General features: G+C 45.9%; 1 protein-coding gene across 4 annotated transcripts in view; it reads right to left on the bottom strand.

Annotated features, from left to right (window-relative positions):
- LOC138853953 (uncharacterized) overlaps nt 1–20,319 on the bottom strand; it is an 87,655-nt gene that overhangs the window by 25,444 nt on the left and 41,892 nt on the right. For all 4 annotated transcript variants that reach the window (XR_011393136.1, XM_070093950.1, XM_070093952.1 and 1 more), the window contains exons 4-5: nt 18,401–18,669; nt 368–463 (exon numbers count right to left, since the gene is read on the bottom strand). Coding sequence is in view for 3 of the 4 variants with exons in the window: in XM_070093950.1 (XP_069950051.1) it covers nt 368–463; nt 18,401–18,669 (365 nt within the window). In the remaining variant the exon portion in view is untranslated. The remainder of the gene's footprint in view (nt 1–367; nt 464–18,400; nt 18,670–20,319) is intronic.

Here is a 20,319-nt window from a genome sequence, read left to right as displayed (position 1 = left end):
GGTACTACCTGAGTAACAAGGTGGGTACTGAGTAACAAGGTGGGTACTACCTGAGTAACAAGGTGGGTACTGAGTAACAAGGTGGGTACTACCTGAGTAACAAGGTGGGTACTGAGTAACAAGGTGGGTACTACCTGAGTAACAAGGTGGGTACTGAGTAACAAGGTGGGTACTACCTGAGTAACAAGGTGGGTACTGAGTAACAAGGTGGGTACTACCTGAGTAACAAGGTGGGTACTGCCTGAGTAACAAGGTGGGTACTGAGTAACAAGGTGGGTACTACCTGAGTAACAAGGTGGGTACTGAGTAACAAGGTGGGTACTACCTGAGTAACAAGGTGGGTACTGAGTAACAAGGTGGGTACTACCTGAGTAACAAGGTGGGTACGGTCCTCGTGGTCACCAGCACTGCCACACGGGGTTGCTTCATCATCATTGAGAGCAGTGTGGGAGTCTGCCACTCTCTGCCAGGTGAACAATGTTTAACTAAACTTATTCACGTACACAAACATATTAATAGTTACATAAATGATCATACACAGCATGATCATACACAACATGATCATACACAGCATGATCATACACAGCATGATCATACACAGCATGATCATACACAGCATGATCATACACAGCATGATCATACACAGCATGATCATACACAGCATGATCATACACAGCATGATCATACACAGCATGATCATACACAACATGATCATACACAACATGATCATACACAGCATGATCATACACAGCATGATCATACACAGCATGATCATACACAGCATGATCATACACAACATGATCATACACAACATGATCATACACAACATGATCATACACAACATGATCATACACATCATACACAGCATGATCATACACAGCATGATCATACACAGCATGATCATACACAGCATGATCATACACAGCATGATCATACACAGCATGATCATACACAGCATGATCATACACAACATGATCATACACAGCATGATCATACACAGCATGATCATACACAGCATGATCATACACAGCATGATCATACACAGCATGATCATACACAACATGATCATACACAACATGATCATACACAGCATGATCATACACAGCATGATCATACACAGCATGATCATACACAACATGATCATACACAACATGATCATACACAACATGATCATACACAACATGATCATACACAACATGATCATACACAGCATGATCATACACAGCATGATCATACACAGCATGATCATACACAACATGATCATACACAACATGATCATACACAACATGATCATACACAACATGATCATACACAGCATGATCATACACAGCATGATCATACACAGCATGATCATACACAGCATGATCATACACAACATGATCATACACAACATGATCATACACAGCATGATCATACACAGCATGATCATACACAGCATGATCATACACAGCATGATCATACACAGCATGATCATACACAGCATGATCATACACAGCATGATCATACACAACATGATCATACACAACATGATCATACACAACATGATCATACACAACATGATCATACACAACATGATCATACACAACATGATCATACACAGCATGATCATACACAGCATGATCATACACAGCATGATCATACACAGCATGATCATACACAGCATGATCATACACAACATGATCATACACAACATGATCATACACAGCATGATCATACACAGCATGATCATACACAACATGATCATACACAGCATGATCATACACAACATGATCATACACAACATGATCATACACAGCATGATCATACACAGCATGATCATACACAGCATGATCATACACAACATGATCATACACAACATGATCATACACAACATGATCATACACAACATGATCATACACAACATGATCATACACAACATGATCATACACAACATGATCATACACAGCATGATCATACACAACATGATCATACACAACATGATCATACACAACATGATCATACACAGCATGATCATACACAACATGATCATACACAACATGATCATACACAGCATGATCATACACAGCATGATCATACACAGCATGATCATACACAGCATGATCATACACAGCATGATCATACACAACATGATCATACACAACATGATCATACACAACATGATCATACACAACATGATCATACACAACATGATCATACACAACATGATCATACACAGCATGATCATACACAACATGATCATACACAACATGATCATACACAACATGATCATACACAACATGATCATACACAACATGATCATACACAACATGATCATACACAACATGATCATACACAACATGATCATACACAACATGATCATACACAACATGATCATACACAGCAGCATGTGTATAGTTTACCCACCAGAATAACACAACTAAGTCAAAGTGGTTTACCTCCCTTATCTATATATATATCTATATCTATATATCTATATATATCTATCTAATCTATATCTATCTATCTATATCTATCTATATATCTATCTATATATCTATCTATATATCTATCTATATATCTATCTATATATATATCTATCTATATATCTATCTATATATATATCTATATCTCTCTATATCTCTCTCTCTATAAAATGGAGGAATATAGCAAATAATATTGTTGCAGTAATAACACCAGGAGGCAGCTCTGATGAAAACTCACACTCACGCGAGCTTTTAAATCTCTGCACAAAATTCAATTTAAACCAGCAAATAATAGAGCCTACTAGACTGGAGAATACACTAGACCTCATCTTCACTAACAATGATGATCTGATAAGAAATATCACCATATCAAAAACAATATACTCAGATCACAACATAATTGAGGTTCAGACGTGTATGCGAGGAGCCCCAGACCGACATAATGAGATTAGTCACGAGGGAGCATTCACCAAATTCAACTTCAATAACAAAAACAAAGTGGGACCAAGTAAACCAAGTCCTAACCGATATAAGCTGGGAAGATATACTAAGCAACACAGACCCCAACTTATGCCTAGAACAGATTAACTCGGTGGCACTCGATGTATGCACAAGGCTTATTCCTCTAAGAAAAAGGAGGAGTAGATGTAAAACAGAAAGAGACAGGCGCTCCCTTTACAGGCGACGGAAAAGAATAACAGAGCGGCTAAAAGAGGTCAATATATCTGAAATGCGTAGGGAGACACTGGTCAGAGAAATAGCAAGCATCGAACTTAAGCTAAAAGAATCCTTTAGGAGTCAGGAATCGCGGGAAGAACTAAAAGCCATAAATGAAATCGAAAGAAACCCAAAGTATTTCTTCTATGCCAAATCAAAATCGAGAACAACGTCCAGTATTGGGCCCCTACTTAAATAAGATGGGTCCTACACAGATGACAGCAAGGAAATGAGTGAGCTACTCAAGTCCCAATATGACTCAGTTTTTAGCAAGCCGCTAACCAGACTGAGAGTCGAAGATCAAAATGAATTTTTTATGAGAGAGCCACAAAATTTGATTAACACATGCCTATCCGATGTTATCCTGACGCCAAATGACTTCGAACAGGCGATAAATGACATGCCCATGCACTCTGCCCCAGGGCCAGACTCATGGAACTCTGTGTTCATCAAGAACTGCAAGAAGCCCCTATCACGAGCCTTTTCCATCCTATGGAGAGGGAGCATGGACACGGGGGTCGTCCCACAGTTACTAAAAACAACAGACATAGCCCCACTCCACAAAGGTGGCAGTAAAGCAACAGCAAAGAACTACAGACCAATAGCACTAACATCCCATATTATAAAAATCTTTGAAAGGGCCCTAAGAAGCAAGATCACCACCCATCTAGAAACCCATCAGTTACACAACCCAGGGCAACATGGGTTTAGAACAGGTCGCTCCTGTCTGTCTCAACTATTGGACCACTACGACAAGGTCCTAAATGCGCTAGAAGACAAAAAAGAATGCAGATGTAATATATACAGACTTTGCAAAAGCCTTCGACAAGTGTGACCATGGCGTAATAGCGCACAAAATGCGTGCTAAAGGAATAACAGGAAAAGTCGGTCGATGGATCTATAATTTCCTCACTAACAGAACACAGAGAGTAGTCGTCAACAGAGTAAAGACCGAGGCAGCTACGGTGAAAAGCTCTATTCCACAAGGCACAGTACTCGCTCCCATCTTGTTCCTCATCCTTATATCCGACATAGACAAGGATGTCAGCCACAGCACCGTGTCTTCCTTTGCAGATGACACCCGAATCTGCATGACAGTGTCTTCCATTGCAGACACTGCAAAGCTCCAGGCAGACATCAACCAAATCTTTCAGTGGGCTGCAGAAAACAATATGAAGTTCAACGATGAGAAATTTCAATTACTCAGATATGGTAAACATGAGGAAATTAAATCTTCATCAGAGTACAAAACAAATTCTGGCCACAAAATAGAGCGAAACACCAACGTCAAAGACCTGGGAGTGATCATGTCGGAGGATCTCACCTTCAAGGATCATAACATTGTATCAATCGCATCTGCTAGAAAAATGACAGGATGGATAATGAGAACCTTCAAAACTAGGGAGGCCAAGCCCATGATGACACTCTTCAGGTCACTTGTTCTATCTAGGCTGGAATATTGCTGCACACTAACAGCACCTTTCAAGGCAGGTGAAATTGCCGACCTAGAAAATGTACAGAGAACTTTCACGGCGCGCATAACGGAGATAAAACACCTCAATTATTGGGAGCGCTTGAGGTTCCTAAACCTGTATTCCCTGGAACGCAGGAGGGAGAGATACATGATTATATACACCTGGAAAATCCTAGAGGGACTAGTACCGAACTTGCACACGAAAATCACTCACTATGAAAGCAAAAGACTTGGCAGACAATGCACCATCCCCCCAATGAAAAGCAGGGGTGTCACTAGCACGTTAAGAGACCATACAATAAGTGTCAGGGGCCCGAGACTGTTCAACTGCCTCCCAGCACACATAAGGGGGATTACCAACAGACCCCTGGCAGTCTTCAAGCTGGCACTGGACAAGCACCTAAAGTCAGTTCCGGATCGGCCGGGCTGTGGCTCGTACGTTGGTTTGCGTGCAGCCAGCAGCAACAGCCTGGTTGATCAGGCTCTGATCCACCAGGAGGCCTGGTCACAGACCGGGCCGCGGGGGCGTTGACCCCGGGAACTCTCTCCAGGTAAACTCCAGGCTATATCTCTCTCAAATATCACATTCCCGAGGAAGAGTTAAACCCGTAAGGGGGCGATACAACGCCTAGGGAATGGGAGGTAATCAGGTCTGATCCTAGGAAAAGGGGAGTAAATCCAAGTGGTTGGATCAAGAGCCCTTGACTAGCATTAAAGTACTGACTGGAAGTCTCCCTCCACTGAAATAATTTATTAAATATTACATGCGCTTAATGAGGGTTTAGCTCTTTAGTAAAATAATAATAATAATAATAATAATAATAATAATAATAGTAATAATGTTTATTATAGTATTACATTATTTTTAATAAATATATGTAAAAATGTTATGGAGGGAGTAGTAGGTAAATTTGTGGTGCCAGGGGTAAATGTAAATTTGTGGTGCCAGGGGTAAATGTAAATTTGTGGTGCCAGGGGTAAATGTAAATTTGTGGTGCCAGGGGTAAATGTAAATTTGTGGTGCCAGGGGTAAATGTAAATTTGTGGTGCCAGGGGTAAATGTAAATTTGTGGTGCCAGGGGTAAATGTAAATTTGTGGTGCCAGGGGTAAATGTAAATTTGTGGTGCCAGGGGTAAATGTAAATTTGTGGTGCCAGGGGTAAATGTAAATTTGTGGTGCCAGGGGTAAATGTAAATTTGTGGTGCCAGGGGTAAATGTAAATTTGTGGTGCCAGGGGTAAATGTAAATTTGTGGTGCCAGGGGTAAATGTAAATTTGTGGTGCCAGGGGTAAATGTAAATTTGTGGTGCCAGGGGTAAATGTAAATTTGTGGTGCCAGGGTTAAATGTAAATTTGTGGTGCCAGGGTTAAATGTAAATTTGTGGTGCCAGGGTTAAATGTAAATTTGGGGTGCCAGGGTTAAATGTAAATTTGTGGTGCCAGGGTTAAATGTAAATTTGTAGTGCCAGGGGTAAATGTAAATTTGTGGTGCCAGGGTTAAATGTAAATTTGTGGTGCCAGGGTTAAATGTAAATTTGGGGTGCCAGGGTTAAATGTAAATTTGTGGTGCCAGGGTTAAATGTAAATTTGGGGTGCCAGGGGTAAATGTAAATTTGTGGTGCCAGGGTTAAATGTAAATTTGGGGTGCCAGGGGTAAATGTAAATTTGTGGTGCCAGGGTTAAATGTAAATTTGGGGTGCCAGGGGTAAATGTAAATTTGTAGTGCCAGGGGTAAATGTAAATTTGTGGTGCCAGGGGTAAATGTAAATTTGTAGTGCCAGGGGTAAATGTAAATTTGGGGTGCCAAGGGTAAATGTAAATTTGGGGTGCCAGGGGTAAATGTAAATTTGGGGTGCCAGGGGTAAATGTAAATTTGGGGTGCCAGGGGTAAATGTAAATGGGGAGCCTTTAATTGAGCTATGTGTAGAAATAAATTTGGTAATAAGTAATACATATTTTATGAAAAAGAGGATAAATAAATATACAAGGTATGATGTAGCACGTAATGAAAGTAGTTTGTTAGATTATGTATTGGTGGATAAAAGGTTGATGGGTAGGTTCCAGGATGTACATGTTTATAGAGGGGCAACTGATATATCGGATCATTATTTAGTTGTAGCTACAGTTAGAGTAAGAGGTAGATGGGAAAAGAGGAAGGTGGCAACAAGAAAGAGGGAGGTGAAAGTGTATAAACTAAGGGAGGAGGAAGTTCGGGCGAGATATAAGCGACTATTGGCAGAAAGGTGGGCTAGTGCAAAGATGAGTAGTGGGGGGGTTGAAGAGGGTTGGAATAGTTTTAAAAATGCAGTATTAGAATGTGGGGCAGAAGTTTGTGGTTATAGGAGGGTGGGTGCAGGAGGAAAGAGGAGTGATTGGTGGAATGATGAAGTAAAGGGTGTGATAAAAGAGAAAAAGTTAGCTTATGAGAGGTTTTTACAAAGCAGAAGTGTTATAAGAAGAGCAGAGTATATGGAGAGTAAAAGAAAGGTAAAGAGAGTGGTGAGAGAGTGCAAAAGGAGAGCAGATGATAGAGTGAGAGAGGCACTATCAAGAAATTTTAATGAAAATAAGAAAAAAATTTGGAGTGAGTTAAACAAGTTAAGAAAGCCTAGGGAAAGTATGGATTTGTCAGTTAAAAACAGAGTAGGGGAGTTAGTAGATGGAGAGATGGAGGTATTAGGTAGATGGCGAGAATATTTTGAGGAACTTTTAAATGTTAAGGAAGAAAGAGAGGCAGTAATTTCATGCACTGGCCAGGGAGGTATACCATCTTTTAGGAGTGAAGAAGAGCAGAATGTAAGTGTGGGGGAGGTACGTGAGGCATTACGTAGAATGAAAGGGGGTAAAGCAGCTGGAACTGATGGGATCATGACAGAAATGTTAAAAGCAAGGGGGGATATAGTGTTGGAGTGGTTGGTACTTTTGTTTAATAAATGTATGAAAGAGGGGAAGGTACCTAGGGATTGGCGGAGAGCATGTATAGTCCCTTTATATAAAGGGAAAGGGGACAAAAGAGATGGTAAAAATTATAGAGGAATAAGTTTACTGAGTATACCAGGAAAAGTGTACAGTAGGGTTATAATTGAAAGAATTAGAGGTAAGACAGAAGGTAGGATTGCGGATGAGCAAGGAGGTTTCAGAGTGGGTAGGGGATGTGTAGATCAAGTGTTTACATTGAAGCATATATGTGAACAGTATTTAGATAAAGGTGGGGAGGTTTTTATTGCATTTATGGATTTAGAAAAGGCATATGATAGAGTGGATAGAGGAGCAATGTGGCAGATGTTGCAAGTATATGGAATAGGTAGTAAGTTATTAAATGCTGTAAAGAGTTTTTGAGGATAGTGAGGCTCAGGTTAGGGTGTGTAGAAGAGAGGGAGAATACTTCCCGGTAAAAGTAGGTCTTAGACAGGGATGTGTAATGTCACCATGGTTGTTTAATATATTTATAGATGGGGTTGTAAAAGAAGTAAATGCTAGGGTGTTCGGGAGAGGGGTGGGATTAAATTATGGGAAATCAAATTCAAAATGGGAATTGACACAGTTACTTTTTGCTGATGATACTGTGCTTATGGGAGATTCTAAAGAAAAATTGCAAAGGTTAGTGGATGAGTTTGGGAATGTGTGTAAAGGTAGAAAGTTGAAAGTGAACATAGAAAAGAGTAAGGTGATGAGGGTATCAAATGATTTAGATAAAGAAAAATTGGATATTAAATTGGGGAGGAGGAGTATGGAAGAAGTGAATGTTTTCAGATACTTGGGAGTTGACGTGTCGGCGGATGGATTTATGAAGGATGAGGTTAATCATAGAATTGATGAGGGAAAAAAGGTGAGTGGTGCGTTGAGGTACATGTGGAGTCAAAAAACGTTATCTATGGAGGCAAAGAAGGGAATGTATGAAAGTATAGTAGTACCAACACTCTTATATGGGTGTGAAGCTTGGGTGGTAAATGCAGCAGCGAGGAGACGGAGGCAGTGGAGATGTCCTGTCTAAGGGCAATGTGTGGTGTAAATATTATGCAGAAAATTCGGAGTGTGGAAATTAGGAGAAGGTGTGGAGTTAATAAAAGTATTAGTCAGAGGGCAGAAGAGGGGTTGTTGAGGTGGTTTGGTCATTTAGAGAGAATGGATCAAAGTAGAATGACATGGAAAGCATATAAATCTATAGGGGAAGGAAGGCGGGGTAGGGGTCGTCCTCGAAAGGGTTGGAGAGAGGGGGTAAAGGAGGTTTTGTGGGCGAGGGGCTTGGACTTCCAGCAAGCGTGCATGAGCGTGTTAGATAGGAGTGAATGGAGACGAATGATACTTGGGACCTGACGATCTGTTGGAGTGTGAGCAGGGTAATATTTAGTGAAGGGATTCAGGGAAACCGGTTATTTTCATATAGTCGGACTTGAGTCCTGGAAATGGGAAGTACAATGCCTGCACTTTAAAGGAGGGGTTTGGGATATTGGCAGTTTGGAGGGATATGTTGTGTATCTTTATATGTGTATGCTTCTAAACTGTTGTGTTCTGAGCACCTCTGCAAAAACAGTGATAATGTGCGAGTGTGGTGAAAGTGTTGAATGATGATGAAAGTATTTTCTTTTTGGGGATTTTCTTTCTTTTTTGGGTCACCCTGCCTCGGTGGGAGACGGCCGAATTGTTGAAAAAATACAAAAACAATACACACACACACACACACATATATATATATATATATATATATATATATATATATATATATATATGTGTGTGTGTGTGTGTGTGTGTGTGTGTGTGTGTTAGTGCTGATATATGCAACATCCTCTTGATATATATAAAGTGAAGAATAAACACAACAGTACTGAAGCTGCAATAATTCGCATATTTGAGAGGAAATGTCAGACAAGGTTTCTGCTCTCCCTGGACCATTATCAAGCTGTGCCAAGATAAAACTCCAGGACGGACCGCAGCTTCCATTATCAAGCTGTGCCAAGATAAAACTCCAGGACGGACCGCAGCTTCCATTATCAAGCTGTACCAAGATAAAACTCCAGGACGGACCGCAGCTTCCATTATCAAGCTGTGCCAAGATAAAACTCCAGGACGGACCGCAGCTTCCATTATCAAGCTGTGCCAAGATAAAACCCCAGGACGGACCGCAGCTTCCATTATCAAGCTGTGCCAAGATAAAACTCCAGGACGGACCGCAGCTTCCATTATCAAGCTGTGCCAAGATAAAACTCCAGGACGAACCGCAGCTTCCATTATCAAGCTGTGCCAAGATAAAACCCCAGGACGGACCGCAGCTTCTATTATCAAGCTGTGCCAAGATAAAACCCCAGGACGGACCGCAGCTTCTATTATCAAGCTGTGCCAAGATAAAACTCCAGGACGGACCGCAGCTTCCATTATCAAGCTGTGCCAAGATAAAACTCCAGGACGGACCGCAGCTTCCATTATCAAGCTGTACCAAGATAAAACTCCAGGACGGACCGCAGCTTCCATTATCAAGCTGTACCTAGATAAAACTCCAGGACGGACCGCAGCTTCCATTATCAAGCTGTACCAAGATAAAACTCCAGGACGGACCGCAGCTTCCATTATCAAGCTGTGCCAAGATAAAACTCCAGGACGGACCGCAGCTTCCATTATCAAGCTGTGCCAAGATAAAACCCCAGGACGGACCGCAGCTTCCATTATCAAGCTGTGCCAAGATAAAACTCCAGGACGGACCGCAGCTTCCATTATCAAGCTGTGCCAAGATAAAACTCCAGGACGAACCGCAGCTTCCATTATCAAGCTGTGCCAAGATAAAACCCCAGGACGGACCGCAGCTTCTATTATCAAGCTGTGCCAAGATAAAACCCCAGGACGGACCGCAGCTTCTATTATCAAGCTTTGCCAAGATAAAACTCCAGGACGGAACACAGCTTCCATTATCAAGCTGTACCAAGATAAAACTCCAGGACGGACCGCAGCTTCCATTATCAAGCTGTGCCAAGATAAAACTCCAGGACGGACCGCAGCTTCCATTATCAAGCTGTGCCAAGATAAAACTCCAGGACGGACCGCAGCTTCCATTATCAAGCTGTACCTAGATAAAACTCCAGGGCGGACCGCAGCTTCCATTATCAAGCTGTACCAAGATAAAACTCCAGGACGGACCGCAGCTTCCATTATCAAGCTGTACCTAGATAAAACTCCAGGACGGACCGCAGCTTCCATTATCAAGCTGTGCCAAGATAAAACTCCAGGACGGACCGCAGTGGCCTGGTGGCTAAAGCTCCCGCTTCACACACACGGAGGGCCCGGGTTCGATTCCCGGCGGGTGGAAACATTTCGACACGTTTCCTTACACCTGTTGTCCTGTTCACCTAGCAGCAAATAGGTACCTGGGTGTTAGTCGACTGGTGTGGGTCGCATCCTGGGTGTTAGTGGACTGGTGTGGGTCGCATCCTGGGGGACAAGATTAAGGACCCCAATGGAAATAAGTTAGACAGTCCTCGATGACGCACTGACTTTCTTGGGTTATCCTGGGTGGCTAACCCTCCGGGGTTAAAAATCCGAACGAAATCTTATCTTATCTTAGCTTCCATTATCAAGCTGTGCCAAGATAAAACCCCAGGACGGACCGCAGCTTCTATTATCAAGCTGTGCCAAGATAAAACCCCAGGACAGACCGCAGCTTCCATTATCAAGCTGTGCCAAGATAAAACCCCAGGACGGACCGCAGCTTCTATTATCAAGCTGTGCCAAGATAAAACCCCAGGACGGACCGCAGCTTCCATTATCAAGCTGTGCCAAGATAAAACCCCAGGACGGACAGCAGCTTCTATTATCAAGCTGTGCCAAGATAAAACCCCAGGACGGACCGCAGCTTCCATTATCAAGCTGTGCCAAGATAAAACCCCAGGACGGACCGCAGCTTCTATTATCAAGCTGTGCCAAGATAAAACCCCAGGACGGACCGCAGCTTCCATTATCAAGCTGTGCCAAGATAAAACCCCAGGACGGACCGCAGCTTCTATTATCAAGCTGTACCTAGATAAAACTCCAGGACGAACTGCAGCTTCCATTATCAAGCTGTACCTAGATAAAACTCCAGGACGGACCGCAGCTTCCATTATCAAGCTGTGCCAAGATAAAACCCCAGGACGGACCGCAGCTTCCATTATCAAGCTGTGCCTAGATAAAACCCCAGGACGGACCGCAGCTTCCATTATCAAGCTGTACCTAGATAAAACTCCAGGACGGACCGCAGCTTCCATTATCAAGCTGTGCCAAGATAAAACCCCAGGACGGACCGCAGCTTCCATTATCAAGCTGTACCTAGATAAAACTCCAGGACGGACCGCAGCTTCCATTATCAAGCTGTACCAAGATAAAACTCCAGGACGGACCGCAGCTTCCATTATCAAGCTGTGCCAAGATAAAACTCCAGGACGGACCGCAGCTTCCATTATCAAGCTGTACCAAGATAAAACTCCAGGACGGACCGCAGCTTCCATTATCAAGCTGTACCAAGATAAAACTCCAGGACGGACCGCAGCTTCCATTATCAAGCTGTGCCAAGATAAAACTCCAGGACGGACCGCAGCTTCCTCTGATGTTTGTCGTGGAAATACTACCCACTAATCTTTCTCTTAACATCAGAAATATACGTCCAAGTTAGGTTTGCAAACTGTTCTACTGAAGAAAAAAGTTTTCCCTGCCCGATAGGGCTGCCAGCAGATGGCAGCAAGTGCCAGCCAGCAGGTGGCAACAGATGCCAGTCAGCAGGTACCAGCCAGTGCCAGCCAGCAGGTGGCAGCAGGTACCAGCCAGCAGTTGGCAGCAGGTGCCAGCCAGCAGTTGGCAGCAGGTGCCAGTCAGCAGGTGGCAGCAAGCAGGTGCCAGTCAGCAGGTGGCAGCAAGCAGGTGCCAGTCAGCAGGTGGCCTGACCTTGGTCTTACCTTAGCAATCTTCAACTTGTTGAACATGTGTATGGAGTTGCGGTGTGGTGGCGCACGCCTGCTCGTCACTCAGTATTGATCACTTTCTTCATGTTCAAATGCCACGGTCATTGACTATGTGTTGTCCTCGCACCGTGCGCGCGTAGCGCATAACATATTTGTAGCCACAGGAGCGCAGCTATGCTGGGAGTGTTCCGTCTGTCTGTGTGTTCAGTACGAACTCGCAACAGTCATTACTTCCTGGCCCCTGTTCAAGTTTCGAGGCAATAAACACTAACAGCTTTTCAAGTTCAGTTTAACATATGGAGTAGTAAAGTTGCTTGGCTCATGCGGGTGTAGTGAGCACATGGAACACACCACATGGATTATGACAAGATATGTATCATAACTCGCGAAATCGTAGTAACACTTGTTATGGGTTCAGAACCCCCACCCATTCCGTGGTTTGTGTACCAACTTGTTCGTGGGTCTGGAGTCACTACGCTGGTTCTGATGGTTCTGTGTGATCTCATATAATGGTTCAGTGTAATGTGTCCATGTAATCTGTTTGTTCCCGATAAGATAAAGAGTGGTCTTGATTTATTCCCTGCTTACCCGGAGAGTGGTCTTGATTCATTCCCTGCTTACCCGGAGAGTGGCATCTGGGTCCTTATATGTTCGCTGCTCTACTGGTTACTTCTTTGTAGTAAATATTAAACAAGAGTAGCTGGTGGGTGAGTATCGAAGTGTGTCGTGCTGGGTAGCGATGTTTGTCTCATAGCCACTGTGTCAACCATATCACTGAGCACTAGTGGCAGGACACTTGCTCCTGCAACAGATACCAATGTAGCACAGATGGTCGTGGTGGCAGGACACTTGCTCCTGCAACAGATACCAATGTAGCACAGATGGTCGTGGTGGCAGGACACTTGCTCCTGCAACAGATACCAATGTAGCACAGATGGTCGTGGTGGCAGGACACTTGCTCCTGCAACAGATACCAATGTAGCACAGATGGTCGTGGTGGCAGGACACTTGCTCCTGCAACAGATACCAATGTAGCACAGATGGTCGTGGTAGCAGGACACTAGCTTCCTGCAACAGATACCAACGTAGCACAGATGGTCGTGGTGGCAGGACACTTGCTCCTGCAACAGATACCAACGTAGCACAGATGGTCGTGGTGGCAGGACACTAGCTTCCTGCAACAGATACCAACGTAGCGCAGATGATCGTGGTGGCAGGACACTTGCTCCTGCAACAGATACCAACGTAGCGCAGATGATCGTGGTGGCAGGACACTTGCTCCTGCAACAGATACCAACGTAGCACAGATGGCCGTGGTGGCAGGACACTTGCTCCTGCAACAGATACCAACGTAGCGTAGATGGTCGTGTTGGTAGGACACTTGCTCCTGCAACAGATACCAACGTAGCGCAGATGATCGTGGTGGCAGGGCACTTGCTCCTGCAACAGATACCAACGTAACACAGATGGTCGTGGTGGCAGGACACTTGCTCCTGCAACAGATACCAACGTAACACAGATGGTCGTGGTGGCAGGTTGAGTGGTACAGAACCAGCTTAACACCACACGTCCTCCTGCTACCACCATTCACCCTCACGAGGTCCTACACATAACAGAGCGACCATACCAACCAAGGCTGGACCGCTCTGGTTACTCTGTAAATATTTAATCCTCAAAAGTCCAGCCACATTTCACCTGGGAAGAAAACTGCCCTCTTTTCCAGCATCATCTGTCTCTGACAGTCACACGTCCGCATGCTTTCCTGAAGGTGACACAGCTGCACCTGTACACCTGCTGGTAGCACTGGCAACAACCATTCATTGTGGTAGTACTCTATTGCACTCTGAGCGTCACATGTCGCCCCTGGCTCGCCACGGCACTTACTGACACCTGTCAGATGTCAACCTCACTCTCTCTCTCTCTCTCTCTCTCTCTCTCTCTCTCTCTCTCTCTCTCTCTCACGAACAGCCAGATGTATGGGGTTAACTTTATTCTAATCGCCTTATTGTGCATCCCATACCCATCATGTGGGAGGTAGTCACATCATGCCCATCATGTGGGAGGTAGTCACATCATACCCATCCTGTGGGAGTTAGTCACACCATACCCATCCTGTGGGAGTTAGTCACACCATACCCATCCTGTGGGAGGTAGTCACACCATACCCATCCTGTGCAGGTAATGTAAAGATTGCCGAGGTACGTAATTGGTTCAGGTCTCAGCACAAAATGTTAACATTGCCAGCTGCATCAGTTTCATAGAAGGCAGGCAGGCAGGCAGGCAGGCAGGCAGGCAGGCAGGCAGGCAGGCAGGCAGGCAGGCAGGCAGGCAGGCAGGCAGGCAGGCAGGCAGGCAGGCAGGCAGGCAGACACTCAACGCCCGCCTCCTCCCTGGGTTGCTTCCACAATAGCGGTGACAGTGATGTAGATTGCTTGACTCCAACGCAGGATTCGTTAGAAGCAATGGAGTGACGAGTGCTGGACAGGTGCTCAGGAGTGACGAGTGCTGGACAGGTGCTCAGGAGTGACGAGTGCTGGACAGGTGCTCAGGAGTGACGAGTGCTGGACAGGTGCTCAGGAGTGACGAGTGCTGGACAGGTGCTCAGGAGTGACGAGTGCTGGACAGGTGCTCAGGAGTGACGAGTGCTGGACAGGTGCTCAGGAGTGACGACTGCTGGACAGGTGCTCAGGAGTGACGAGTGCTGGACAGGTGGTCAGGAGTGACGACTGCTGGACAGGTGCTCAGGAGTGACGACTGCTGGACAGGTGCTCAGGTGACGAGTGCTGGACAGGTGCTCAGGAGTGACGACTGCTGGACAGGTGCTCAGGAGTGACGACTGCTGGACAGGTGCTCAGGAGTGACGACTGCTGGACAGGTGCTCAGGAGTGACGAGTGCTGGACAGTTGCTCAGGAGTGACGAGTGCTGGACAGGTGCTCAGGAGTGACGACTGCTGGACAGGTGCTCAGGAGTGACGACTGCTGGACAGGTGCTCAGGAGTGACGACTGCTGGACAGGTGCTCAGGAGTGACGACTGCTGGACAGGTGCTCAGGAGTGACGACTGCTGGACAGGTGCTCAGGAGTGACGACTGCTGGACAGGTGCTCAGGAGTGACGACTGCTGGACAGGTGATCAGGAGTGACGACTGCTGGACAGGTGCTCAGGAGTGACGACTGCTGGACAGGTGCTCAGGAGTGACGAGTGCTGGACAGGTGCTCAGGAGTGACGAGTGCTGGACAGGTGCTCAGGAGTGACGACTGCTGGACAGGTACTCAGGAGTGACGAGTGCTGGACAGGTGCTCAGGAGTGACGACTGCTGGACAGGTGCTCAGGAGTGACGACTGCTGGACAGGTGCTCAGGTGACGAGTGCTGGACAGATGGTCAGGAGTGACGAGTGCTCAGGAGTGACGAGTGCTGGACAGGTGCTCAGGTGACGAGTGCTGGACAGGTGCTCAGGAGTGACGACTGCTGGACAGGTGCTCAGGAGTGACGACTGCTGGACAGGTGCTCAGGAGTGACGACTGCTGGACAGGTGCTCAGGAGTGACGACTGCTGGACAGGTGCTCAGGAGTGACGACTGCTGGACAGGTGCTCAGGAGTGACGACTGCTGGACAGGTGCTCAGGAGTGACGACTGCTGGACAGGTGCTCAGGAGTGACGACTGCTGGACAGGTGCTCAGGAGTGACGAGTGCTGAACAGGTGCTCAGGAGTGACGACTGCTGGACAGGTGCTCAGGAGTGACGAGTGCTGGACAGGTGCTCAGGAGTGACGAGTGCTGGACAGGTGCTCAGGAGTGACGAGTGCTGGACAGGTGCTCAGGAGTGACGACTGCTGGACAGGTGCTCAGGAGTGACGACTGCTGGACAGGTGCTCAGGAGTGACGACTGCTGGACAGGTGCTCAGGAGTGACGACTGCTGGACAGGTGCTCAGGAGTGACGACTGCTGGACAGGTGCTCAGGAGTGACGAGTGCTGGACAGGTGCTCAGGAGTGACGAGTGCTGGACAGGTGCTCAGGAGTGACGACTGCTGGACAGGTGCTCAGGAGTGACGACTGCTGGACAGGTGCTCAGGAGTGACGAGTGCTGGACAGGTGCTCAGGAGTGACGAGTGCTGGACAGGTGCTCAGGAGTGACGAGTGCTGGACAGGTGCTCAGGAGTGACGACTGCTGGACAGGTGCTCAGGAGTGACGACTGCTGGACAGGTGCTCAGGAGTGACGACTGCTGGACAGGTGCTCAGGAGTGACGACTGCTGGACAGGTGCTCAGGAGTGACGACTGCTGGACAGGTGCTCAGGAGTGATAATTAGTTGAGTGCACGCACGGCAGCCCTTTTTTTTCATTACCCTGAGTAAGACTTTTAAAAGGTTACCTCCCAGCAGTGAGCTGTGCCCTTTACACTGCCAGCAGTGATAAGTTATGAGCTGACAGCACTTCAGGGAGGGAGGGGAGACGTGAAGAAACATCTGTGGTAGAATACTGCACTTTTCATCAATATCTGAGCACGTTTTACCCTGCCAGCGGCGGTAAAAATATACGGCAATTGTGACCGTAAAAATGTTGACAAAGTTATCGAGAAAATGTCGACAATACTGGCGGAAACACTAATATTTTGGAGAATTTTTTTTATACCCTACCTTCAGGATACATAGAGACGCATATTCCTAGGATGAACATACAATGTTTATGTTGTATATACTATCAACTTCAACTGTGTTAGCAAATGAAGTACACTTGACCATTAAAATGTAGGTAGACTGCAGACTCAATGGGTCTTGGCAGTCAATGGGTCTTCAACCTTAAGAAATGCTTGAGGCAAACTTCACAGACAGTTGTTAGACCGCGAGACCAGCATGGAGTGAACCAGTCATGGTCAGTCAAGAGGCGAGGCCACGATGGAGTGAACCAGTCATGGTTAGTCAAGAGGCGAGGCCACGATGGAGTGAACCAGTCATGGTTAGTCAAGAGGCGAGGCCACGATGGAGTGAACCAGTCATGGTTAGTCAAGAGGCGAGGCCACGATGGAGTGAACCAGTCATGGTTAGTCAAGAGGCGAGGCCACGATGGAGTGAACCAGTCATGGTTAGTCAAGAGGCGAGGCCACGATGGAGTGAACCAGTCATGGTTAGTCAAGAGGCGAGGCCACGATGGAGTGAACCAGTCATGGTCAGTCAAGAGGCGAGGCCACGATGGAGTGAACCAGTCATGGTTAGTCAAGAGGCGAGGCCACGATGGAGTGAACCAGTCATGGTTAGTCAAGAGGCGAGGCCACGATGGAGTGAACCAGTCATGGTTAGTCAAGAGGCGAGGCCACGATGGAGTGAACCAGTCATGGTCAGTCAAGAGGCGAGGCCACGATGGAGTGAACCAGTCATGGTCAGTCAAGAGGCGAAGCCACGATGGAGTGAACCAGTCATGGTCAGTCAAGAGGCGAGGCCAGGAGCTCAGACTCAACCCTCTACAACCACCAAGTTAATTATGTAATATAACACTGTACGAGAGAACTTACAAACTTTACATCATGCTTTGACGTGGGTATGTTCTCCACACACTTGATAAATACCACACACGAGCGCAACACTTGGGCATCTTTATTAACGAAAGGATTCTCCTGCGCTGTAGATATCCGTCGAATACGGAGGTGAAGTACAATCCTGGTGACAGTAGTCGACACACACTGCTGTCTCCAGGGTTGTAATTCGTGTCTATACTCAAGTTATAATGTCTGCAGTTCTGGTGAAACAGTCTGTACTGAAGGTATCTAAATGTCGGTATTACATACCTGCAGGCAGTAGTTATCCTGGTCTTAATATATCCTGCACTCACCTGTAAGTAAGGGTTATCCTGGCGTGAGAGCCTTATAGCCTCGATATCAATGCCAATATCGCGGGACTTGACTGGTGTGTGATGAATAAGTCCTGACACCGAGGCACCGACCTCCCCAGGTGAGGTCACCAGCTCCGTCGAGGTCATGATGGCAGGTGAGATGAGGCCAGCTAGAGCCTCTGAAGATAAGGTGACCTGGTGCCTGGCGGGGTCATGGTGGCTCAACACAGCTCCACTCTCCCAGGCACACCCTCCACCATCCTCACCCTCTGCAACAACAAAAATACCCGAGGTACGTAGATTGTCGACATTATTTATATCAAATTTAAAATAAGAAAACAAAAGTAATTAATGTAATTATTGTGAGTGTGGCTGTAAAATGTGAGTATTGTGGGTGTGGATGTTAAACGTAATTATTGTGAGTGTGGCTGTAAAATGTGCTGTGAGGGTGGCTGTTAAATGTAATTACTGTGTGTGGCTGTTAAATGTATTACTGTGAGTGTGGCTGTTAAATGAATTAAAAAATAATGAACTAATACTAGCTTGGCCTCTGTATTACAAACCTGTATAATTATACACTAATATATAATATTATAGATGTCACAAGATCACAGTACACAGGTGATGTCACAAGATCACAGTACACAGGTGATGTCACAAGATCACAGTACACAGGTGATGTCACAAGATCACAGTACACAGGTGATGCCACAAGATCACAGTACACAGGTGATGTCACAAGATCACAGTACACAGGTGATGTCACAAGATCACAGTACACAGGTGATGTCACAAGATCACAGTACACAGGTGATGCTACAAGATCACAGTACACAGGTGATGTCACAAGATCACAGTATACAGGTGATGTCACAAGATCACAGTACACAGGTGATGCCACAAGATCACAGTACACAGGTGATGTCACAAGATCACAGTACACAGGTGATGTCACAAGATCACAGTACACATGTGATGCCACAAGATCACAGTACACAGGTGATGTCACAAGATCACAGTACACAGGTGATGCTACAAGATCACAGTACACAGGTGATGCCACAAGATCACAGTACACAGGTGATGTCACAAGATCACAGTACACAGGTGATGCCACAAGATCACAGTACACAGGTGATGCCACAAGATCACAGTACACAGGTGATGCCACAAGATCACAGTACACAGGTGATGTCACAAGATCACAGTATACAGGTGATGTCACAAGATCACAGTATACAGGTGATGTCACAAGATCACAGTACACAGGTGATGCCACAAGATCACAGTACACAGGTGATGTCACAAGATCACAGTACACAGGTGATGCCACAAGATCACAGTACACAGGTGATGCCACAAGATCACAGTACACAGGTGATGCCACAAGATCACAGTACACAGGTGATGTCACAAGATCACAGTACACAGGTGATGTCACAAGATCACAGTACACAGGTGATGCCACAAGATCACAGTACACAGGTGATGTCACAAGATCACGGTACACAGGTGATGCCACAAGATCACGGTACACAGGTGATGCCACAAGATCACAGTACACAGGTGATGCCACAAGATCACAGTACACAGGTGATGTCACAAGATCACAGTACACAGGTGATGTCACAAGATCACAGTACACAGGTGATGTCACAAGATCACAGTACACAGGTGATGTCACAAGATCACAGTACACAGGTGATGTCACAAGATCACAGTATACAGGTGATGTCACAAGATCACAGTATACAGGTGATGCCACAAGATCACAGTACACAGGTGATGTCACAAGATCACAGTACACAGGTGATGTCACAAGATCACAGTATACAGGTGATGCCACAAGATCACAGTACACAGGTGATGTCACAAGATCACAGTATACAGGTGATGTCACAAGATCACAGAACACAGGT

Source organism: Cherax quadricarinatus, chromosome 44, assembly GCF_038502225.1.
Source record: "Cherax quadricarinatus isolate ZL_2023a chromosome 44, ASM3850222v1, whole genome shotgun sequence".
Taxonomy (NCBI): Eukaryota; Metazoa; Arthropoda; class Malacostraca; order Decapoda; family Parastacidae; genus Cherax; species Cherax quadricarinatus.
This window is presented reverse-complemented; position numbering and strand designations above follow the sequence as displayed.